The sequence below is a fragment of the Chiloscyllium plagiosum genome, unplaced genomic scaffold (assembly GCF_037043375.1).
Source record: "Chiloscyllium plagiosum isolate Xiang-an unplaced genomic scaffold, Cpla_swu_hap1 HiC_scaffold_14, whole genome shotgun sequence".
In the NCBI taxonomy this organism is placed as follows: Eukaryota; Metazoa; Chordata; class Chondrichthyes; order Orectolobiformes; family Hemiscylliidae; genus Chiloscyllium; species Chiloscyllium plagiosum.
Window position 1 is genome coordinate 36,892,475 of NW_028270152.1, and position 17,309 is coordinate 36,909,783.

Sequence of the window (17,309 nt, forward strand, 5' to 3'; positions counted from 1 at the left end):
TGAACGGGTTGTGCAATTATCAGCAAACATCCCCACTTCTGATCTTATGAAGGAAGGAAGGATATTGATGAAACAGCTGAAGGTGGTTGGGCCTAGGACACTGCAGTAAGGAACTACTGCAGAGATGTCCTGGAGCTGACATGACTGACCTCCAACAATCACAACTGTCATCCTATGTGCCAGGTCTGATTCCAACCAGCAACAAGTTTCCCCCGATACTCCATTGATTCCAGTTTTGCTAGGGCTTCTTGATGCCAAACTCAGTCAAATGCAGCCTTGATGTCAAGAGGTGTCACTCTAACCTCATTTCTGGAATTCAGCTCTTTTGTCCATGTTTGAACAAAGACTGCAATGGGGTCAGGAGCTGAGTAGCTCTGGTGGAACCAAAACTGGGCATCATTGTGCAGGTTATTGCTCAATAGCACTGTTGATGACACTTTCCATCATTTTACTGATGATCAAGAGTAAACTGATGGGGCAGTAATTGGCTGGGTTGGGTTTGTCCTGCTTTTTATGGATGGGACATACCTGGTCAATTTTCTACATTGTTGAGTAGATGCCAATGTTGTAACTGTACTGAAATAGCTTGGCTAGGGGAGCAGCAAGTTCTTGAGTGCAAATCTTCAGTACTATTGCTGGAATGTTGTCAGGGCCCATAGCCTTTGCAGCATCCAGTGGCTCTATCCATTTCTTGATACCATGGGGAGTGAATTGCATTGGCTGACAACTGGTATCTGTGATTTTGGGGACTGTTGGAGGAGACTGAGATGGATCATCCACTCAGCACTGATGACTGAAGTCTTCTGCAAATGCTTCAGCCTTCAGAAGTGAGTCTCACTTCTGTTGTGGGCAAAGTCTTAGAGAGAATTGTAAGGGATAGGATTTATGAACATCTGGATAAGAATAATGTGATCACGGATAGTCAGCATGGTTTTGTGAAAGGGCAGGTTGTGCCTCACAAACCTTATTGAATTCTTTGAGAAGGTGACTAAGGAGGCAGACGAGGGTAAAGCAGTAGGTGTGGTGTATATGGATTTTAGTAAGGCATTTGATAAGGTTCCCCATGGTAGGCTGCTGCAAAAAATACGGAGGTATGGCATTGAGGGTGAGTTGGAGGTTTGGATTAGGAATTGGCTGGCTGGAAGAAGACAGAGGGTAGTAGTTGATGGTAAAGGTTCATCGTGGAGTGCAGTTATTAGCGGTGTTCCACAAGGATCTGTTTTGGGACCATTGCTGTTTGTCATTTTTATAAATGACCTGGAGGAGGGGCTAGAAGGTTGGGTGAGCAAGTTTGCGGATGATACGAAAGTCAGTGGAGTTGTTAACAGTGGAGGAAGGATGTGTCAGGTTACAGCAGGATATAGATAAGCTGCAGAACTGGGCAGAAAGGTGGCAAATGGAGTTCAATGTAGGTAAGTGTGAGGTGATTCACTTTGGTAAGAGTAAAAAAAGACGTGGTACTGGACTAATGGTCGGATGCTTGGTAGTGTGGATGAGCAGAGGGATCTTGGTGTCCATGTACACAGATCTCTGAAAGTTGCCACCCAGGTAAATAGTGCGGTGAAGAAGGCATATGGCGTACTGGCTTTTATTGGTAGAGGAATTGAGTTCCGGAGCCCTGAGGTCATGTTGCAGTTGTATAAGACTCTGGTGCGGCCGCATCTGGAGTATTGTGTGCAGTTTTGGTCGCCATACTATAGGAAGGATGTGGAGGCACTGGAACGGGTGCAGAGGAGGTTTACCAGGATGTTGCCTGGTATGGTAGGAAGATCGTATGAGGAAAGGCTGAGGCACTTGGGGCTGTTTTCATTGGAGAAAAGAAGGTTTAGGGGTGACTTGATAGAGGTATACAAGATGATTAGGGGTTTATATAGGGTTGACCATGAGAACCTTTTTCCACGTATGGAGTCAGCTATTACGAGGGGGCATAGCTTTAAATTAAGGGGTGGTAGGTATAGGATAGATGTTAGGGATAGATTCTTTACTCAGCGAGTCGTGAGTTCATGGAATGCCCTGCCAGTAGCAGTGGTGGACTCTCCCTCTTTATGGGCATTTAAACGGGCATTGGATAGGCATATGGAGGATAGTGGGCTAGTGTAGGTTAGGTGGGCTTGGATCGGCGCAACATCGAGGGCCAATGGGCCTGTACTGCGCTGTATTTTCTATGTTCTATGTTCTATGTTCTATTATCTTTTCTACAGATGTGTTAGGGGCTTCCACCATTGAGGAAGGGGATATTTATGAAACTAGTTCCTCCAGTAAGTTTTTTAATTGTCCACTACAATTCACAGCTGGATGAGGTAGAATTGCAGAGTTTAGTTCTGATCAGTTGATTTTGGGATCGCTTAACTCTGTCTGTCACTTACAGTTTATCATGTTTGGCATGGAAGTGGTCCTGTTTGATAGCTTCACGAGGTTGACATCTAATTTTTAGATATGCCTGGTACTGTTCCCAGCATGCTCTTCAGCACTCATCATTGAACCAGGATTGATCTCCTGGCTTAATGGTAATGGTTGAGTGGGGGCTATGCCAGGCCATGAGGTTACAGATTGTGCTGGACTGCAATTGTGCTGCTTTTGATGGCCCATAGCACCTTGTGGATGCCTTGTCTTGATTTGCTAGATCTGTATGAGGTCGATCCCATTTAGCATGGTGATTATGCTAACCAACATGATAGAAGGTATTCCCAGTGTAAAAGCAGAACTTCTACTCCACTCTTACCAATTCTGTCATTCCTTTATGGCTTTGCAGGCATTTATTACCCATCATTCATTGCTCTTGAGTGGGTAGTGATGAGCTGCCTTCTTGAACCATTACTATCTATTTGGCATAAGTATGCCACAATACTGCTAATGAGGGCTTTGAAAGATTTTGGCCAGTGATGCCAAAGGAATGGTGATATACTTCCAAGTAACAATTGTGAGTGGCTTGGAGGGGAACTTAAAGTTAGCAGTGTTCCCATGTGTCTGCTGGCCTTGTCTTTCTAGTTCATAGTGGTAAAGGGTTTGGAATCTCCTGTCTAAGGAGCCTCAATGAATTTCTGCAGTGCATCTTATATATCACACATACAGCTGCTACTAAGCATTAGTGGTGGGGTCATCAAATGCTTGTGGATGTGGTGTCAATCAAGTGGATGAGTGCAGCTCTAAGAACACTCAACAAATTTACACTATCCAAGACAAAGCTGCCATTATAGGCTAAATTGCCTCCTCCTGTGCTGTATCATTCTGTGATTCTAAACACTAAGACATTCAGTCAACATCTTCAAAATCCAATGATAGATCTTTCATTTTAATTATTTTACCCATGATTCAAGTCAAAAGGCATTTCAAATGGTTGATACATGAAATTAAACATTGTTGTTAATAATCTGCAATCAGTTTCACACAATTTACTCAAAGTCATTGTTATTTCTTTTTAGTGTTGTAAATTGCATGCAACTCTATCAAAGGATTCCATAACAACACTGCATTTTTTAAACACATAGACAGTGACACTTTGCCATTTTTGTTAACCAGATGATTTCATTGTGGGCAGCCTTCCCAACTGAAATGATCCCAGGTGGATACACTATTTGAAGTACTGAGTTGCCAAAATGCTTTCTACAATCAAGTGTCTTTAATCTTTCCCACCTTGGATCATTTCTATTGAAAACCTGCCCACAATTTATTAAGGTGGAAAACATCAAGTGGTCAAAAGGTCATCAATTATGTGGTGAAAAATGGGTTGCTCCAAGCTGCAATTCTCTTCAAAAATTCCATACCCTTTTGGAGCTTAAGTGATGACCAGACAGACAGGTCCTGCAGCAGAGAAGTTGCACACTAACTAAAGTTGAAGGTCAACCAGAGGTTGGCAGTGTGCCACAGTGCCCCATTGATATCCTAAGCTCCTGATTAAACAACAGCACTGTCGACTGGGACCAGAAAGCCAATTGCTTTTGTTTTGGTAGAGGATGGATTGCAGGAGAGGGATCATAGGAAGAGGAGGTTAGGCAGATCAGAGACGAGGATTTCAGCTGAACCCAGTTTTCCCAGTCAGGAAGGCAGCCATGATTCATGCCTGTCAGAAAAGCAGATAATCAGGCTGGTGGTGAGTACACATCCTCAAACAGCTATTCATTGACCACCTAACAGTTTTAATTAGTGATGGTTGGGAGGATGACCATGGACCTTAATGACTGAGGTAGTGGGAAGATAGCTCCATCTTCCTTTATGCTGTCCACGCCAGTGCATTATTTGTGATGGGATGTTGCAACCCTGGTGGAGGACAGCTTTCCTAAACCATGTGTTATGTTTTCTGCAATGCCAATGGTGGAAGGGAAGCTTCAGCCAACTGCCATGCCATCAGCAGCCACTTCAAAAGAGGAAAATGCACCAGAGGCAACATCATCACAGCTGTCAAACACAGCCATCCTTCAACAGAGATACTTTCACCTCAGTGGGGTCTCATGCAAGTTTAGCATGGTTAGTACAAGGTGCCCAACACTTCATATGTAAACAAGAATTGGTGATGAAGGCAGAAGCAGCAGCGGAAAGTCCCTTCAGTAAATGGAGGACAGACACAGCCCAGTTTGGCTGAATGGAGATGCAAAGAATTACTGGTCATTGCAAGCCTGGAGAATGTATGAGAATGTGGGAGGTCTGCACCCAAAAGATAGAGTTCCCAGAGGCTGTGCAGAGTCTTCAGCAGACAGTGAAGGGATGTGATCTCTCAGGCATGGGAGCATTTCTGCTCATCCATTGGAAGAATAGCCTTATATGTGAAGCAGGAGCATCATACATCCAGGTACAGATGCATACTCTGTAGCATTGACTGGTCACTTGCACTGATGATTCAAATATGCACGCAGTTGCACAGCAACCAGATACAGTAGACACCAATTGCTGGTGTAAACGTGCCATGAAAGGGCTACATCAGGCAGAAACACCACTCACATTGGTACCTTCACCATTAGCCACCAGTTAGCTTCTATGCGACACATTCTAAACAACAAGCCCCCATGACTAAAGCTGCACTTGCATTGACAAAGGTGTGACAACCTATGGCAATGCTGCCCCCCTACCAACCCCAGCAATCCAATGCTTAAAATTGACACTATGGGTGTTGAATTATTGCACAGTACTTAGAAAGGCACTGTAGCTTCAAGTCAGTTAGATGGCATCACAACACGTGGCACTTCTGATCTTACTTTCTGTTCATTCATTCAGGGGTTAAGCAAGCAAGCAGGCAACCAATCAATTATGTGTGTAATCTAACTGTAATCTAAGTAAGCATATAACCATGACTGCATATATAATCTGACTTGTCATACGAATGTGCATAGTGGTTATTAATAAATTTTCAGATAACTGATTCAACACGAACTTGACTCGCTGTGGTATATGTAAGCTATGTTAACATATGGAAAATGATAATTACATAATTGGGTATCTCAGTTGCATACAAACACAAATAAACAGCATAGCTACCTACAATTCCATATAATATCATGGAGGGAGCACATATGTGACTGGCACAACGGTAGTAGTCTTACATGGATTTCACCTGGGCAAATTTTTCAGTGCTTTCTTAACTGACTAAGTATCAGTGCAATGAAATGGCTGATCACTGCAGCCTTTATGTTCTCACTATTTTGAGGGCTTATAGTGTCAGTTTTTAGTATGTATATGAAGCAAAATATTTCCAAGCATCATGAGGAAACAAGAGCTGGCTCAGTGTTGGGTCCTTCTGGGCAAGTGTGGTACAGGTACAATTGGTATACAGGATGAAGGATCCTCTTGTAAATTATGACTGTGTTTGAGTGGCCCAAATTTCCTTCTCATCCTGACACATCAAGGGCATCTTTGAAATGTTGGATTATACGCTCTACCATGTAATTTTTGTCCATCTCCTGTGAAGATGTGTAGCACTTCTTCGCATCATTATCAAGACTTCTGGAGGACTATGTTATGGAGAAGTCAGCATAATACCACCACTGGAGAAAACCTTCATTGAGATACACCAGTCATTTCCTGCATTTCACCTCGCTGCCTATTGGACATCATCTCCATGTCTCTCTCTGCATCAATTGGCTGCTTCTGTTGCTAATGCAGCTATTTCCAATACTATGTGTCATCACTTCACAGGAGCTGAGCCCCATCCTAAGAATGACCTAATTTCACCAAGCTGCAAAGAAACAGCTTCCTAGACTGCCTGATGTCCCCCTCTAAGCCCTGCAGGAACACTGCCCTGGTGTCTTCAGCTTCAGCTCTGCTCATGCAATAATCCCCATATGGCAATGTTGGAGTTCCCGTCTGCATATTTCATTCTTTTTATGGAGTCATGAATTACTCCTGTTTCTCCAAATGACTTTCAGTTGCTTCATCTAAGGGCAGGCAGAAAGAATTAGTTCAATTTGGTGTCATGTTCTGCACAGCATTGTTCCTGTGCTGTCCTGTTCTGTTTCCTATTTCCATGGAAGCTCTGCAGATCCAGCAAGAATCACTTCCAAAGTCTCAGTCATCCCAGCAAGGAGCTCTCAATGGCTTATTCGGTGCCTCAGTTGATAATCTGCTGCTTTCAGGCTATTGCCACTACTTGCGAGAAGGCGATTTAAATCAAAATTGCTAGGAGGTGATTGCATCAGGAAACTGGCATGCTGCTCAGAGCTATGATTTTTCCAGCGTGATATCTGCCTCCTCCTTGGGATAAAAATTCAGCCCAGGTTGTCTGGTAAAATTAAAGTAATAAATCTTAACAGATGTAGAAAGAGAATTTTTAAGTCATCTGAAAGGGTACATGATTTTGATTACCACTCAGCCTTTCCTTCGCAGTATTTAACACCCTGTTTTGTATTGATAATCAGTACTTTAGGACAGTGGTTGAAAATTAGACACATTACCTGTTCTCTGCCAACATATGCACACTTTCTCCACTTAGCAGTGTTTCGTTTACTTCATCAAGCTTTGTATACAGCAAATATTATTCTGAAGATTAAAATATGAGTACACTTTTGGTTTACAAAGGATGCTAAACATTTGATTCAATAATATTATGTTTAACTTTGAATTCACACTTGATGACATCTTTGAAAAAATAAGTGAATTCATCTCAGCGATGATGATTTTCTGAAGTATTTAGAGTGTTGCATTTTCCTCCTCATATTATACTGCCTTATTTTATGCTATACTACATCATCATGTCACAGATTCAGGAATAAATGCATTTATCTTCCATGATAACCATTTCTGTTTTAGCAAATTTATTATTGTTCTGGGTGCTCAATATGCAGAGATTATTCTCAATGGATATTGTCGTTCTAATTTGAACAGAATAACATTTTTCAGAATTAAGATAACCAGATTTATGTAATTTCAAACAGAATATGTTTTGAAGAGATCAAACAAAACCTAACTAACTCTCAGCACGTCACATCACTGCATTGCAAGATAAAAATAAGAAAACTGGTAAACTGATCTCAGTAGCTTTGGACCATTAAAGGAATACCTTAGAGATATAATGTATACATATCCTAACAAAGTTCATTTTTAACTTTTATCAGATTTCTGGTGGAGTTCAATCTTTGCAGTTGGTGGAATTCAGACTTCACAGTGAAAGGTAAGTTTGGAAATTGTTTTTTGAGATTGACAACTAGATGGTGAGCTTCACGTCAAATGTAGCCTTTTAGTGAAGTGATATTAATGTGTCATTTCAACTCCATGACCTGAGACTGAGTTCAGCTCAGATTAATGGAAATTTCAAATCATTTCTCAGTGAATATGAGTTTGCAGCATATAATTAACTATCAATTTGCACTAAGCACAAATAGAGAAGTGATTGTTGATGGGAAGCTGCATACTGCCTAATACATTTGACTGTACTGGCTGTGCTTAATGGGTCTGATGGATCTTTTCCAAGCTAGGACACCAGATCACTTTGCAGTACTTCGCATAGTTGACAGAAATTATATGATGCCTGGGTTGTTGCTAAAGATATTTAATCCTGTGCTCCGAGACACATTCTGTGCTTTCCACCTTAGGGTAATTGATTACAACTAGGTGGCTTTCTATCAGTATTGAGAAGGCAAACAGTGAGTTGAACAGAGTTGACCTCCAAAGATTAAGAGGTACATATAGACCTGATCAGTGTTATGAGCAAGTGAGTAGGAATCAAATGGTTCCCCACTTGTCCCACTGTTTGTTTGACTGCAACAGACTTTTTTTAATCAAAAGAGCAACTTTCTAATTCAGTGACTTTACATACTTTGGTTAGATAATACAAAGGCAGGTTTTCTGGAGTTCGAAAGAAGAGAATAGCTTTTCTTGTACTTAACACAGTTTAAATAAAATAAATATGAAAGCACCTTGACCTTCACAGGCATACTCTTGAAGTTCACATTCAGACAATTGTATTACAGAGTGGGATGATAGTTTAGCCAATTTATAGTGCAGTAAACGTAAAGTTACATAACTCTTCAAGTTTAGTGACTTCACACACTATAGGCTAAAGTTAGGTGGAAATGGCTACTGCAGATGCCAGAGATTAGAGTCAAGATTTGAGTGGTGCTGGAAAAGCACAGCAGTCAGGCAGCATCTGAGGAGCAGGAAAATCAACATTTCGGGCAAAAGCCCTTCATCAGGAAGGCTGAAGTTTCTGGTTTCACCACTTTCAAAGTTGGGGCGTTTGAAAGATGCAGCCAAATGATTTACCTGTTCTTCTGAAGATAGTAGCTACTAGGTTGAATTATTTTCAAAATCTCTGTCTATTGCATTGGGATGTCAAAATCAACTGAAAGGGTTCAAAACTTGTAAGCTGTTTGTGGAGAGAAAAAGAAAGAGAGGGAAGCCCCTCCAGTATATTGCTCTTTCAGTGTCTCAGTTGTTTGTCCTAATCTGTAGAGAAAGCAATTGCTCAAACATACATAGGATTATTTGGCTTGCTACATGACATTCACTCTGCAACTGGCCAGCGATCCAAATTTAGTCATGGCTATTGTATTCCAGTTGCATATCTTACATGAGAGATTACAATTGAACACATTCTTTTCATAGCCAACGCCCCATTGTCCAAATGATTAAGTCTAATGGATTGTCTCCACTCACTCCATTCTACACACCAGGCAATTGACCTGATGGATTGTGAATGGTGTAGAAATGTTCTCAGTTCATACTCCTGCAAGGGCAATTGCTCATGAAATGGCTTTGAGACCGATTGTCTCCATTTCAGTGGTATTGGAATGTTAGAGGTTACAATGATACAAGTATACAGTGATATTTGACTGTGACCTCAAGTCACTGGAATCCGGCTTTAGTCTTTTTAAAAGTTTAGTTAGAGGCTTCAGTCAGTAAATTCAAATATATTGTTCATTTTCTTTCAAGCAGGCCTCTTTAACACTAGGAGAAAGTGAGGACTGCAGATGCTGGAGATCAGAGCTGAAAATGTGTTGCTGAAAAAGCGCAGCAGGTCAGGCAGGTCCAAGGAGCAGTAGAATTGAAGTTTCGGGCATGAGCCCTTCTTCAGGAACCCTGAAGCCCTCCTGAAGAAGGGCTCATGCACGAAACGTCAATTCTCCTGCTCCTTGGATGCTGCCTGACCTGCTGCGCTTTTCCAGCAACACATTTTCAGCTCTGATCTCCAGCATCTGCAGTCCTCACTTTCTCCTCTTTAACACTGGGTAAATTTGCAAACTGGTGTGCTCAATTGTTTCCAAAATTGGCCAGTTTTTAATTTCAGGGAATTCATGAAGACTTTCTCTGTTTTATATTGCTCACTTCAGTATGTTTGCACCATATCTCTATTGCACCCTCCTCACACTATCATGGACTTATGAATGATGGAAATACTCACTACTGCTGAAGCTGTCTGAGATTTTCAGTTGCCAGCACCATATTTTAAAACCCAGCCATGCTCCAGGTCAAGCACTGCCAGCCAGGAACTGCCCTTCACAGTGGCAGGGGAATGGGAAGGAAAATATTGTAATGGCATGGAGGTGACAGTTGACTACAAATATAAATTCATATTCATAATTGTATTGCTATTTTACATCATCCCTGTCTGATGGACTGTCATTGCAACTGCAACTACAAGAATCAAACTACACAGTCTACCTGTTCTTGTCAGCTTAGAACCCTACACAATGAAGTGCTAATCTTTTCCTAACTCCCAACACAGCATAACATTTTCTCAGTGTTCAATGTTGGTACATCACTTTCTGGAAAGCCATAAAGCAGTTGAAAATGTGAACATTTATTGAACAACAGCAAAAAGCAAATTAAAAACAAACAGAAGAAACCGCAAAAGAATCAAACTGTGATCTGAAAATCTTATATAAAAACAGAAGTTGCTGGAAAATTTCAGCAGGACTGGCAGCATCTGTGGAGAGAAAGCAAGGTTAATGTTTCAGATCCAGTGACATTTCCGTAGAATTGCTCTGAAGAACTGTATTGTCCAGAACTAGAGGGCTTGGTTTAGGGTGAGAGTGGAAAGCTATAAAAGAGACCTAAAGGGCAACTATTTCACTCAGAAGGTGTTATATGTATGGAATGAGCTTCCAGAGGAAATGGTGGAGGCTGGTACAAGTGCAACAGTTAAAAGGCATCTGGATGGGTATATGAATTGGAAGAGTTTGGAGGGATATGGGCCGGGTGCTGGCAGGTGGGACTAGATTGGGTTGAGATATCTGGTCGTGATGGACGAGTTGGATCGAAGGGTCTGTTTCCGTGCTGTACATCTCTACGACTTTATGAAGGAGGGCACTGGACCCGAAACATGAGCTCTGCTTTCTCCCCAGAGATGCTGCCAGACCTGCTGAATTTTCCCAGAATAAACTGTAATTGCTTTGGGGACAAACAGAACTGCTTGCCTTTCAAGCAACAATATACTTACAGCTAATGCATGATCGCTGCACCCAGTTTACATCTACTGGAACTGGGTATCAATGAAATGCTATTTGACTTGTTGTGCTTGATGCTACATTGCTCTATCATGCTGAAGGTGATATTCCCCCTACTCATTACCCACACCTTCTCCCTTCGAAGGTTACTATTGTTTTCCCAGCACTTCAATATTCATCATACCCTCTCTTTGCCTGCTCCAGTTGTGCAGAACATGCCATGCTAGGACACTCCCTGTCTGGAGTGTACTGCAAATATCCCTCAGACTGATCCAGACATTGGATCGTGAGCTTCAGGAGGCCTATGTTCTGCTCCACAATGGCCCTGGTTGAAAAATGAAGTACACTGTACATACACTCACCCTCATTTGGGGGTTGCATAATAGAGACAATTCCATGGTTACACAGGGTAGACCCTGTCTCCCAGTGAACATTCTTGTAAGACATTGAACCCTTGAAATAAAGCAGGAACATGAATGTCGAGGTTAAAGGCATCATGGCAGCTGCCAGGGCACCTAGCACAGACCTCTGAGAAGCAGTATGGATTGCTGTCCTAGATAGAAGCCTGAAGTAGCAAGTGGTGAGATGGAGCCACCAGGTATCGCCATGACATCCACTATCCAATTGCTGTCTGTAAATTAATTGAACAGAGACTGGTATCCCGACATCAAGTCACCCTATATTTACTTGTGCATAGTACACTGGTTGTAGCTAGCCATCTGGGAGTCAGCCCCTGAACTGAGGAAATTCCAAATTCTCTAACTATATATTTCTTCCCCCAACACCAAATCATTCTTTATTTACTAGTGTGCAGTACACTGACTGTGGCCAGCCAGCTTGGAGTCAGTCCTCAACTGAGGAGCTTCTATTCTCCTGGGGTTTTTTTTCAGTCCTGTCACCTAATCACCCTTTATTCACTAGTGCACAATACACTGGCTGTGGCCAGCTAGCTTTGAGACCATCTTTCAAAACTGAGGAGATTCCACTCTCTTTTTCATCTGTTTTTTTTTAATTTCCCTTGTAAAATCATAATTCATTTCAGAAAATACAAGGATTTATTATGTTATTGGTACTTGCTTCACGAGTTGAATGGAACTTGCTTGGAACTTCAGCCCAGAGCCTGCACGCAGATCGTTCGACCTATACACAGAACCTATATACAAAGGCACTGTCTCGGGCCTAACACAAAGAAATAGCAGCACAGAGATCGGGTTCCATCACTAAGTCACCCTTTATTCATCAGTGCACTGTACACTGATTGTAGCAGCCAGCTGGAAGTCAGTTTCCTGAACTGAGGAGATCCTAAATTTCCATTTATATTGGTCACCCACGGCCTCCTGATTGGCACAGGTTAACAATCCCAATGAAAGACCTGATAGTCAACAAGGTCCACCTGGTTCCAATCACTACATCCCTCCACCACCCCCCTCCACCACATCCGGGGATTGAGGTCTGGTCTTTCTCTTGTAGCTTTTTCTACAACGTTCTCACACCAGGTCCGGTGCCTCTGACTCGGACTCAGACCACTGGCAGTGCATACCAGTCCATTGCCCATCTCTTGCACCCAGAGCATATCAGGAAGGTTTGCTCCTCCTCTTCTGGCAGTAATGGTATCAAGGCTGCCTCCATCTCTGACTCTGAAGTTTTCTCAACAATAGATGGATGAGGAGAACTAATGGTTTCTGACAGGCCTCCTAGCTGTTCTAAGGGGCCAGGTATGTTTTGCTCCTGCCCCATTGCAAGGTAACAGCTTTCAGGTGATCCACACATTTGTTCAGGGCCACCTCACCTTTCTAAGCTTTGTAAGTCAGGGGACCTGACCTTGCATCAACCTTGCCTTGCACCCATACAGTGCCATTTCCTCAGTTCCGGCATCAAACCCTATCCCCGGAATTAAATTGTCTCTCTGTCTTACGGGAGGTGTGTGGCCAGGATTGGCGTTCTTGCTGCCATTTCACCCAAACTTTCCTTCTCTACCTGGGTTCAGCATCAGCCAAAGTATGGGAAGCATACGATATTGGGCATTCTTCTCCAATGGGCCACTGAAATACTGTACGGGGAGGCATCACATGCCAGGTCTACTTCTCACTTCCATTATAGTGGGCCGACACCATAGATGACAATAAATACTTTTTCACTTCCCTCAAGGCAACTCCCTTGCTACCAATTCCAAAGCTGAATTTTCTCAATAGAGGTTGTTAGGGTGCCAAAACGGAGAACAGGTTACATATGAATTTTCCATAATAATTCACTGACCCACAAGAAGACCTAAGCTCCGTTACAGACCTGGGACCTGGGACTCTATCATCCAATGGGTGTAATCCGGTTTTGTCAACTCTGTAACCCAAATAAGTCACTTGGGGCACCTGGAACACACTTTTTACCTTCTAAGGCACCACCCATCTGGGAGAAAGTCATTATGTCCAAGATCTTCAAGTGCTCTGTATTGATCTTCCTGGTTATTAGCCCATCATCCAGATAAATGGGAACCTGGGGAAGCCCTTCTAAAATGTTCTCCATTGTCTGCTGGAAAAGGGAACAAGCTGATGATTTCCCCAAATGACAGTCTTGTATCTTAATATAAACCCTTATGGATGCTAATTGTAGTGTATATCTAGGACTCCTCATCCAGTTGCAGTTGCAGATGCAGATAGTCATGGCTTATGTTCAGCTTCATAAAGGACAGCCCCCTCTGCCAATTTTGTGTACAAGTCCTCTATGCCACAAGAAGTGATTTATCATTTGCTTAAAATTCCCACAAAAGTGAACTAAGCCATCAGGGTGCACAATTGGCACAACCAGTGCTGCCCATTCTGCAAACTACACTGGTTTGGTGATTCCTTCACTGTCCAGCCTCCGATTTCCACCTCTATTTTTGCCCACAAGGCAAATGGCACCAGGTGGGGCTTGCTTCCTGGTCAACATATAAAGTGACTTTGGCCCCTTTGATAGCCCCAAGCCCTTCCTGGGTATTTCACTAGGACTTGACTGAGGCAACCATTTTCTAATCGCAATATGTTGAGCCAGTTTAGGTGAACCTTTCTCAATCAATTCCACTCCAATAGGTTTGGGTCTCAGCCTCTTACTACCATCAGCCAAAGCTGAACCAAGTGCTCCTCATAAGAGATTGGAACTGAAGTCGTGCTCTTAATTTGCAATGGTTCCTCAGTGCATATTCTCAGTTCAGCTGAAGTCTTGCACAAACTTGAGGGTTGGAGACTCAAGCTATTCTTTTTAAAGACAGATTCTGCAGCCACAGATACAATTGCAGCTCCATGGCCTCCATGGTATTGACCTCCATGGGAACTGGGTGACCATTTAACTAAACATTAACTTTAATTGGTTCCAATTTGGATGTTGCTAAACAATTTAATTGTTCTAACCCCCAAGTAGGGACACTTTCCAGCATATGCACTCTCCTGGGTATTGGCCTACAAGTTTTCTCACTCAAGTCAGGCCTTGTAGTCTCAATTGTGCATACCAGCAGCACCTACAATGGCTTGCCAGCCAAGATCCTGAAGAACTTTTGTCACTTGGCCGAGGCTCGGCTTTGTTGTGGGGCTCTGCTATGGGCTGGCCTAGGGTCCTTCTGCTCAAGATATGCACTGTGTGAGGCTTTGCAATTTCCTATATTCAAGTGTTATTCCCCAAGTTCAATCAGACAAGTGAGGGCATCCACTTGGTAGTTCCCAAGCTCCACTGGCTGCATTTTCTAATAACACCACCAGTTGTAGTGTCTGTTTGAAGTCCAGTTTGCACTTCTGTGTGGTTACATCATTAATCCCACATACCAAGCAGTCTCTCAACATCTCATTTAGGGCTAACCCAAAATCACATGCTCTACCAGTCATCTTAACCCCGCAACAATCCCGATATGGATACCCCTGGTTCTCTAACAGCCAAATAAAACTGATAGCATTTCAAAATTAGACCATAAGACCACAAGACATAGGAACAAAAATTAGGCCATTTAGCCCATTGAATCCGCTCCACCATTCAATCATGGCTGATAAGTTTCTCAACACCATTCTCCCCATAACCCTTGATCTGTTTGATACTCAAGAACTTATCTATCTCGGTTTTAAATTACTCAATGACCTGGCCTCCACAGCTTTCTGTGGCAATGAATTCCATAGATTCCCCACTCTCTGACTAGAGAAGTTTCTCCTTATCTCTGTTCTAAAAGGTTTTTTCCTTTATTCTAAGGCTTTGCCCTCGGTTCCTCATCTCTCCTATCAATGGAAACATCTTCCCAACATCTACTCTGTCCAGGTCATTCAGTATGTTTCAATTAGATCTCCCCTCATCCTTCTAAATCCTATTGAGTATAGACTCAGAGTCCTCAAACGTTCCTCATATGTTAAGCTTTACATTCCTGGGTCCATTCTTAATTACCTCCTCTGAGTACGCTGTAGGGTCAGTACATCCTTCCTGAGATATGGGGCCCAAAACTGCGCACAGGGGAGATTTGAGATTGTAATATTCCTTAATCAACTCCATCAACTCTGAGAAGGTTTAGTGTCTGGTGCCTCTGGGAAAGTTAAGCCCTTTATAACTGACAATGCTGCAAGTCCACAAGCAGTCAGAAGGATTTCTCACTGCTTTTCATCTGCTCCAATGCCATTTGCCTGGAAAAAAAATCGCATTCTTTCCACATACTGGGCCCAGTCTTCCATGGCAGTATCAAACAAGTCAAGCTTCCGAAATAGAGACATGATGCTAGTAATGTTTACCCCAACTGCAAGATAACTATTACAAGTGAATGTTTATTTTGGACTAGGTCAGACCTCCTCAAAACATTTCAAGAAGGTGTCCTAGACCCTAACTTTTCTAGTTGTTTTAAGCAGGTGTACAGTGGATATTCCAGGCGCAATGCAACTGGCCAAACCACTCAGTTTTAAACAAAACAGAATTTATTCACAGACTACTGAATGAAACAGAAACAAAAAAGAATAGAATTTAGAATACCTTAACCCACCTGAAAACTCAGTTAACTCTATTGCAAATTAATGATGCTGTTCCAAATACTTGCAACATCCCCATAAGCGCCCCACTAACAAATAAAAAGTAAAATCAGATACAGGTTCTGACAGGAGAGATGTCAGAGAGAGAGGATCAGCATGGAACTATTGTTTTGAGTCCAGCAGCTTCTCTGGGTTTCCAGTTAAAACTTGACCAGCAGCCACAAACAAAACAAAACCAAACCAAACCAAACCCTTAACTGGGAGAATTGGCCACTCCCCTTTCATTGTATAAGTAGATTCACATTTCATTGTTCAAATGTTTGCTGCAAAATCAGGACTTCAGTTTTCTTGATATTGAGAATCTCATTCTTCCAATCTTGCCATCACCCAAGTTGTTCAGGAGCTCGGAAAATTCAGCACAATAAGTTTTACTGATTTCCTTTAGAACAACATGGGTTGTAGGATAATACGATAAGAGGTACTTAGGATTATGAATGGAATATACATAGAAACGGACTGCTTGCAATTATTGGGTGGTAAGAGATTAAATGTAAGAGATATAGATCAGAGGGCAGGAAAAACCGGGCATTGTCGGGTGGGTGCGGAATTCACTCCCAGGGTCTGAGACATTTGCCAACACTTGACAACATTTAAGGTTAGATTAGAAAGGTGAATGGATGGACATGGAAATGCAATAGCAAAATATGATGATAAATATTTATACCTTTGACAAACAAACACCAGCATGTACTGGTTGGAACAAATCTACTTTCTTGTATTATAATTTGTATTTGTATTTTGATTATATATAATCACTATGTGTTTACGTGTTAATGTAGGAAACATCCTTTTGAGATAAATTTCAGTTTGTTTTAACATTAGTCTATTTTCTTATTTGTTCTCAAGATTTGCACATTAGTGACCTGGCCAGAGTTTATTGCCAACAGTAGTGGCCATGAGTAGATCATGATGGAACTTCTCCTTTATCTGTTTTGTTTATGTCAGTTTAATACAACTTCAGAGGATAGTTAAACATTAGCCACATTGGTGTGGGCCCAGATTCATATATCAACCAGACTGCAAAATTGCAGCAGGTTTATTTCCCTTTAGGACATTAGTAAACCTTTAGGATTCTCATGTCAACTCATTCACTTCATTCACCTTTAATGCTGACAGTTTTATTTCCAATTTTGTCTTTTCGCTGAAGTGAGATTCTCAAACTGCCATGATCCCTTTTGAATTCATATTCACCCAACCAATAGTCCTGGGGTCTGGATTACCAGCACAGCAATGTAACCACTACATTTATAAACCCTGAATCACCAGGTGGGATTCAATCCCATTTTGTAAATTTTCATGGCAGTTTTTAATTGTGATTGTTGAACTGTTAGTTTGGTACCACAGGTTAGCATACTGGCAAAAGGAAATTACATGCTGGGCAAAAAAAGCAATAATCTTACATTAAAATTAGTTC

General features: G+C 42.0%; 1 protein-coding gene across 3 annotated transcripts in view; it reads left to right on the forward strand.

Annotated features, from left to right (window-relative positions):
• The window catches only part of cacna2d3a (calcium voltage-gated channel auxiliary subunit alpha2delta 3a), a 953,727-nt gene that overhangs the window by 835,843 nt on the left and 100,575 nt on the right, over nucleotides 1–17,309 (forward strand). For all 3 annotated transcript variants that reach the window (XM_087994307.1, XM_087994306.1, XM_087994308.1), the window contains one exon: nucleotides 7,542–7,597. In XM_087994307.1, coding sequence (XP_087850433.1) covers nucleotides 7,542–7,597 — 56 coding nt within the window. The remainder of the gene's footprint in view (nucleotides 1–7,541; nucleotides 7,598–17,309) is intronic.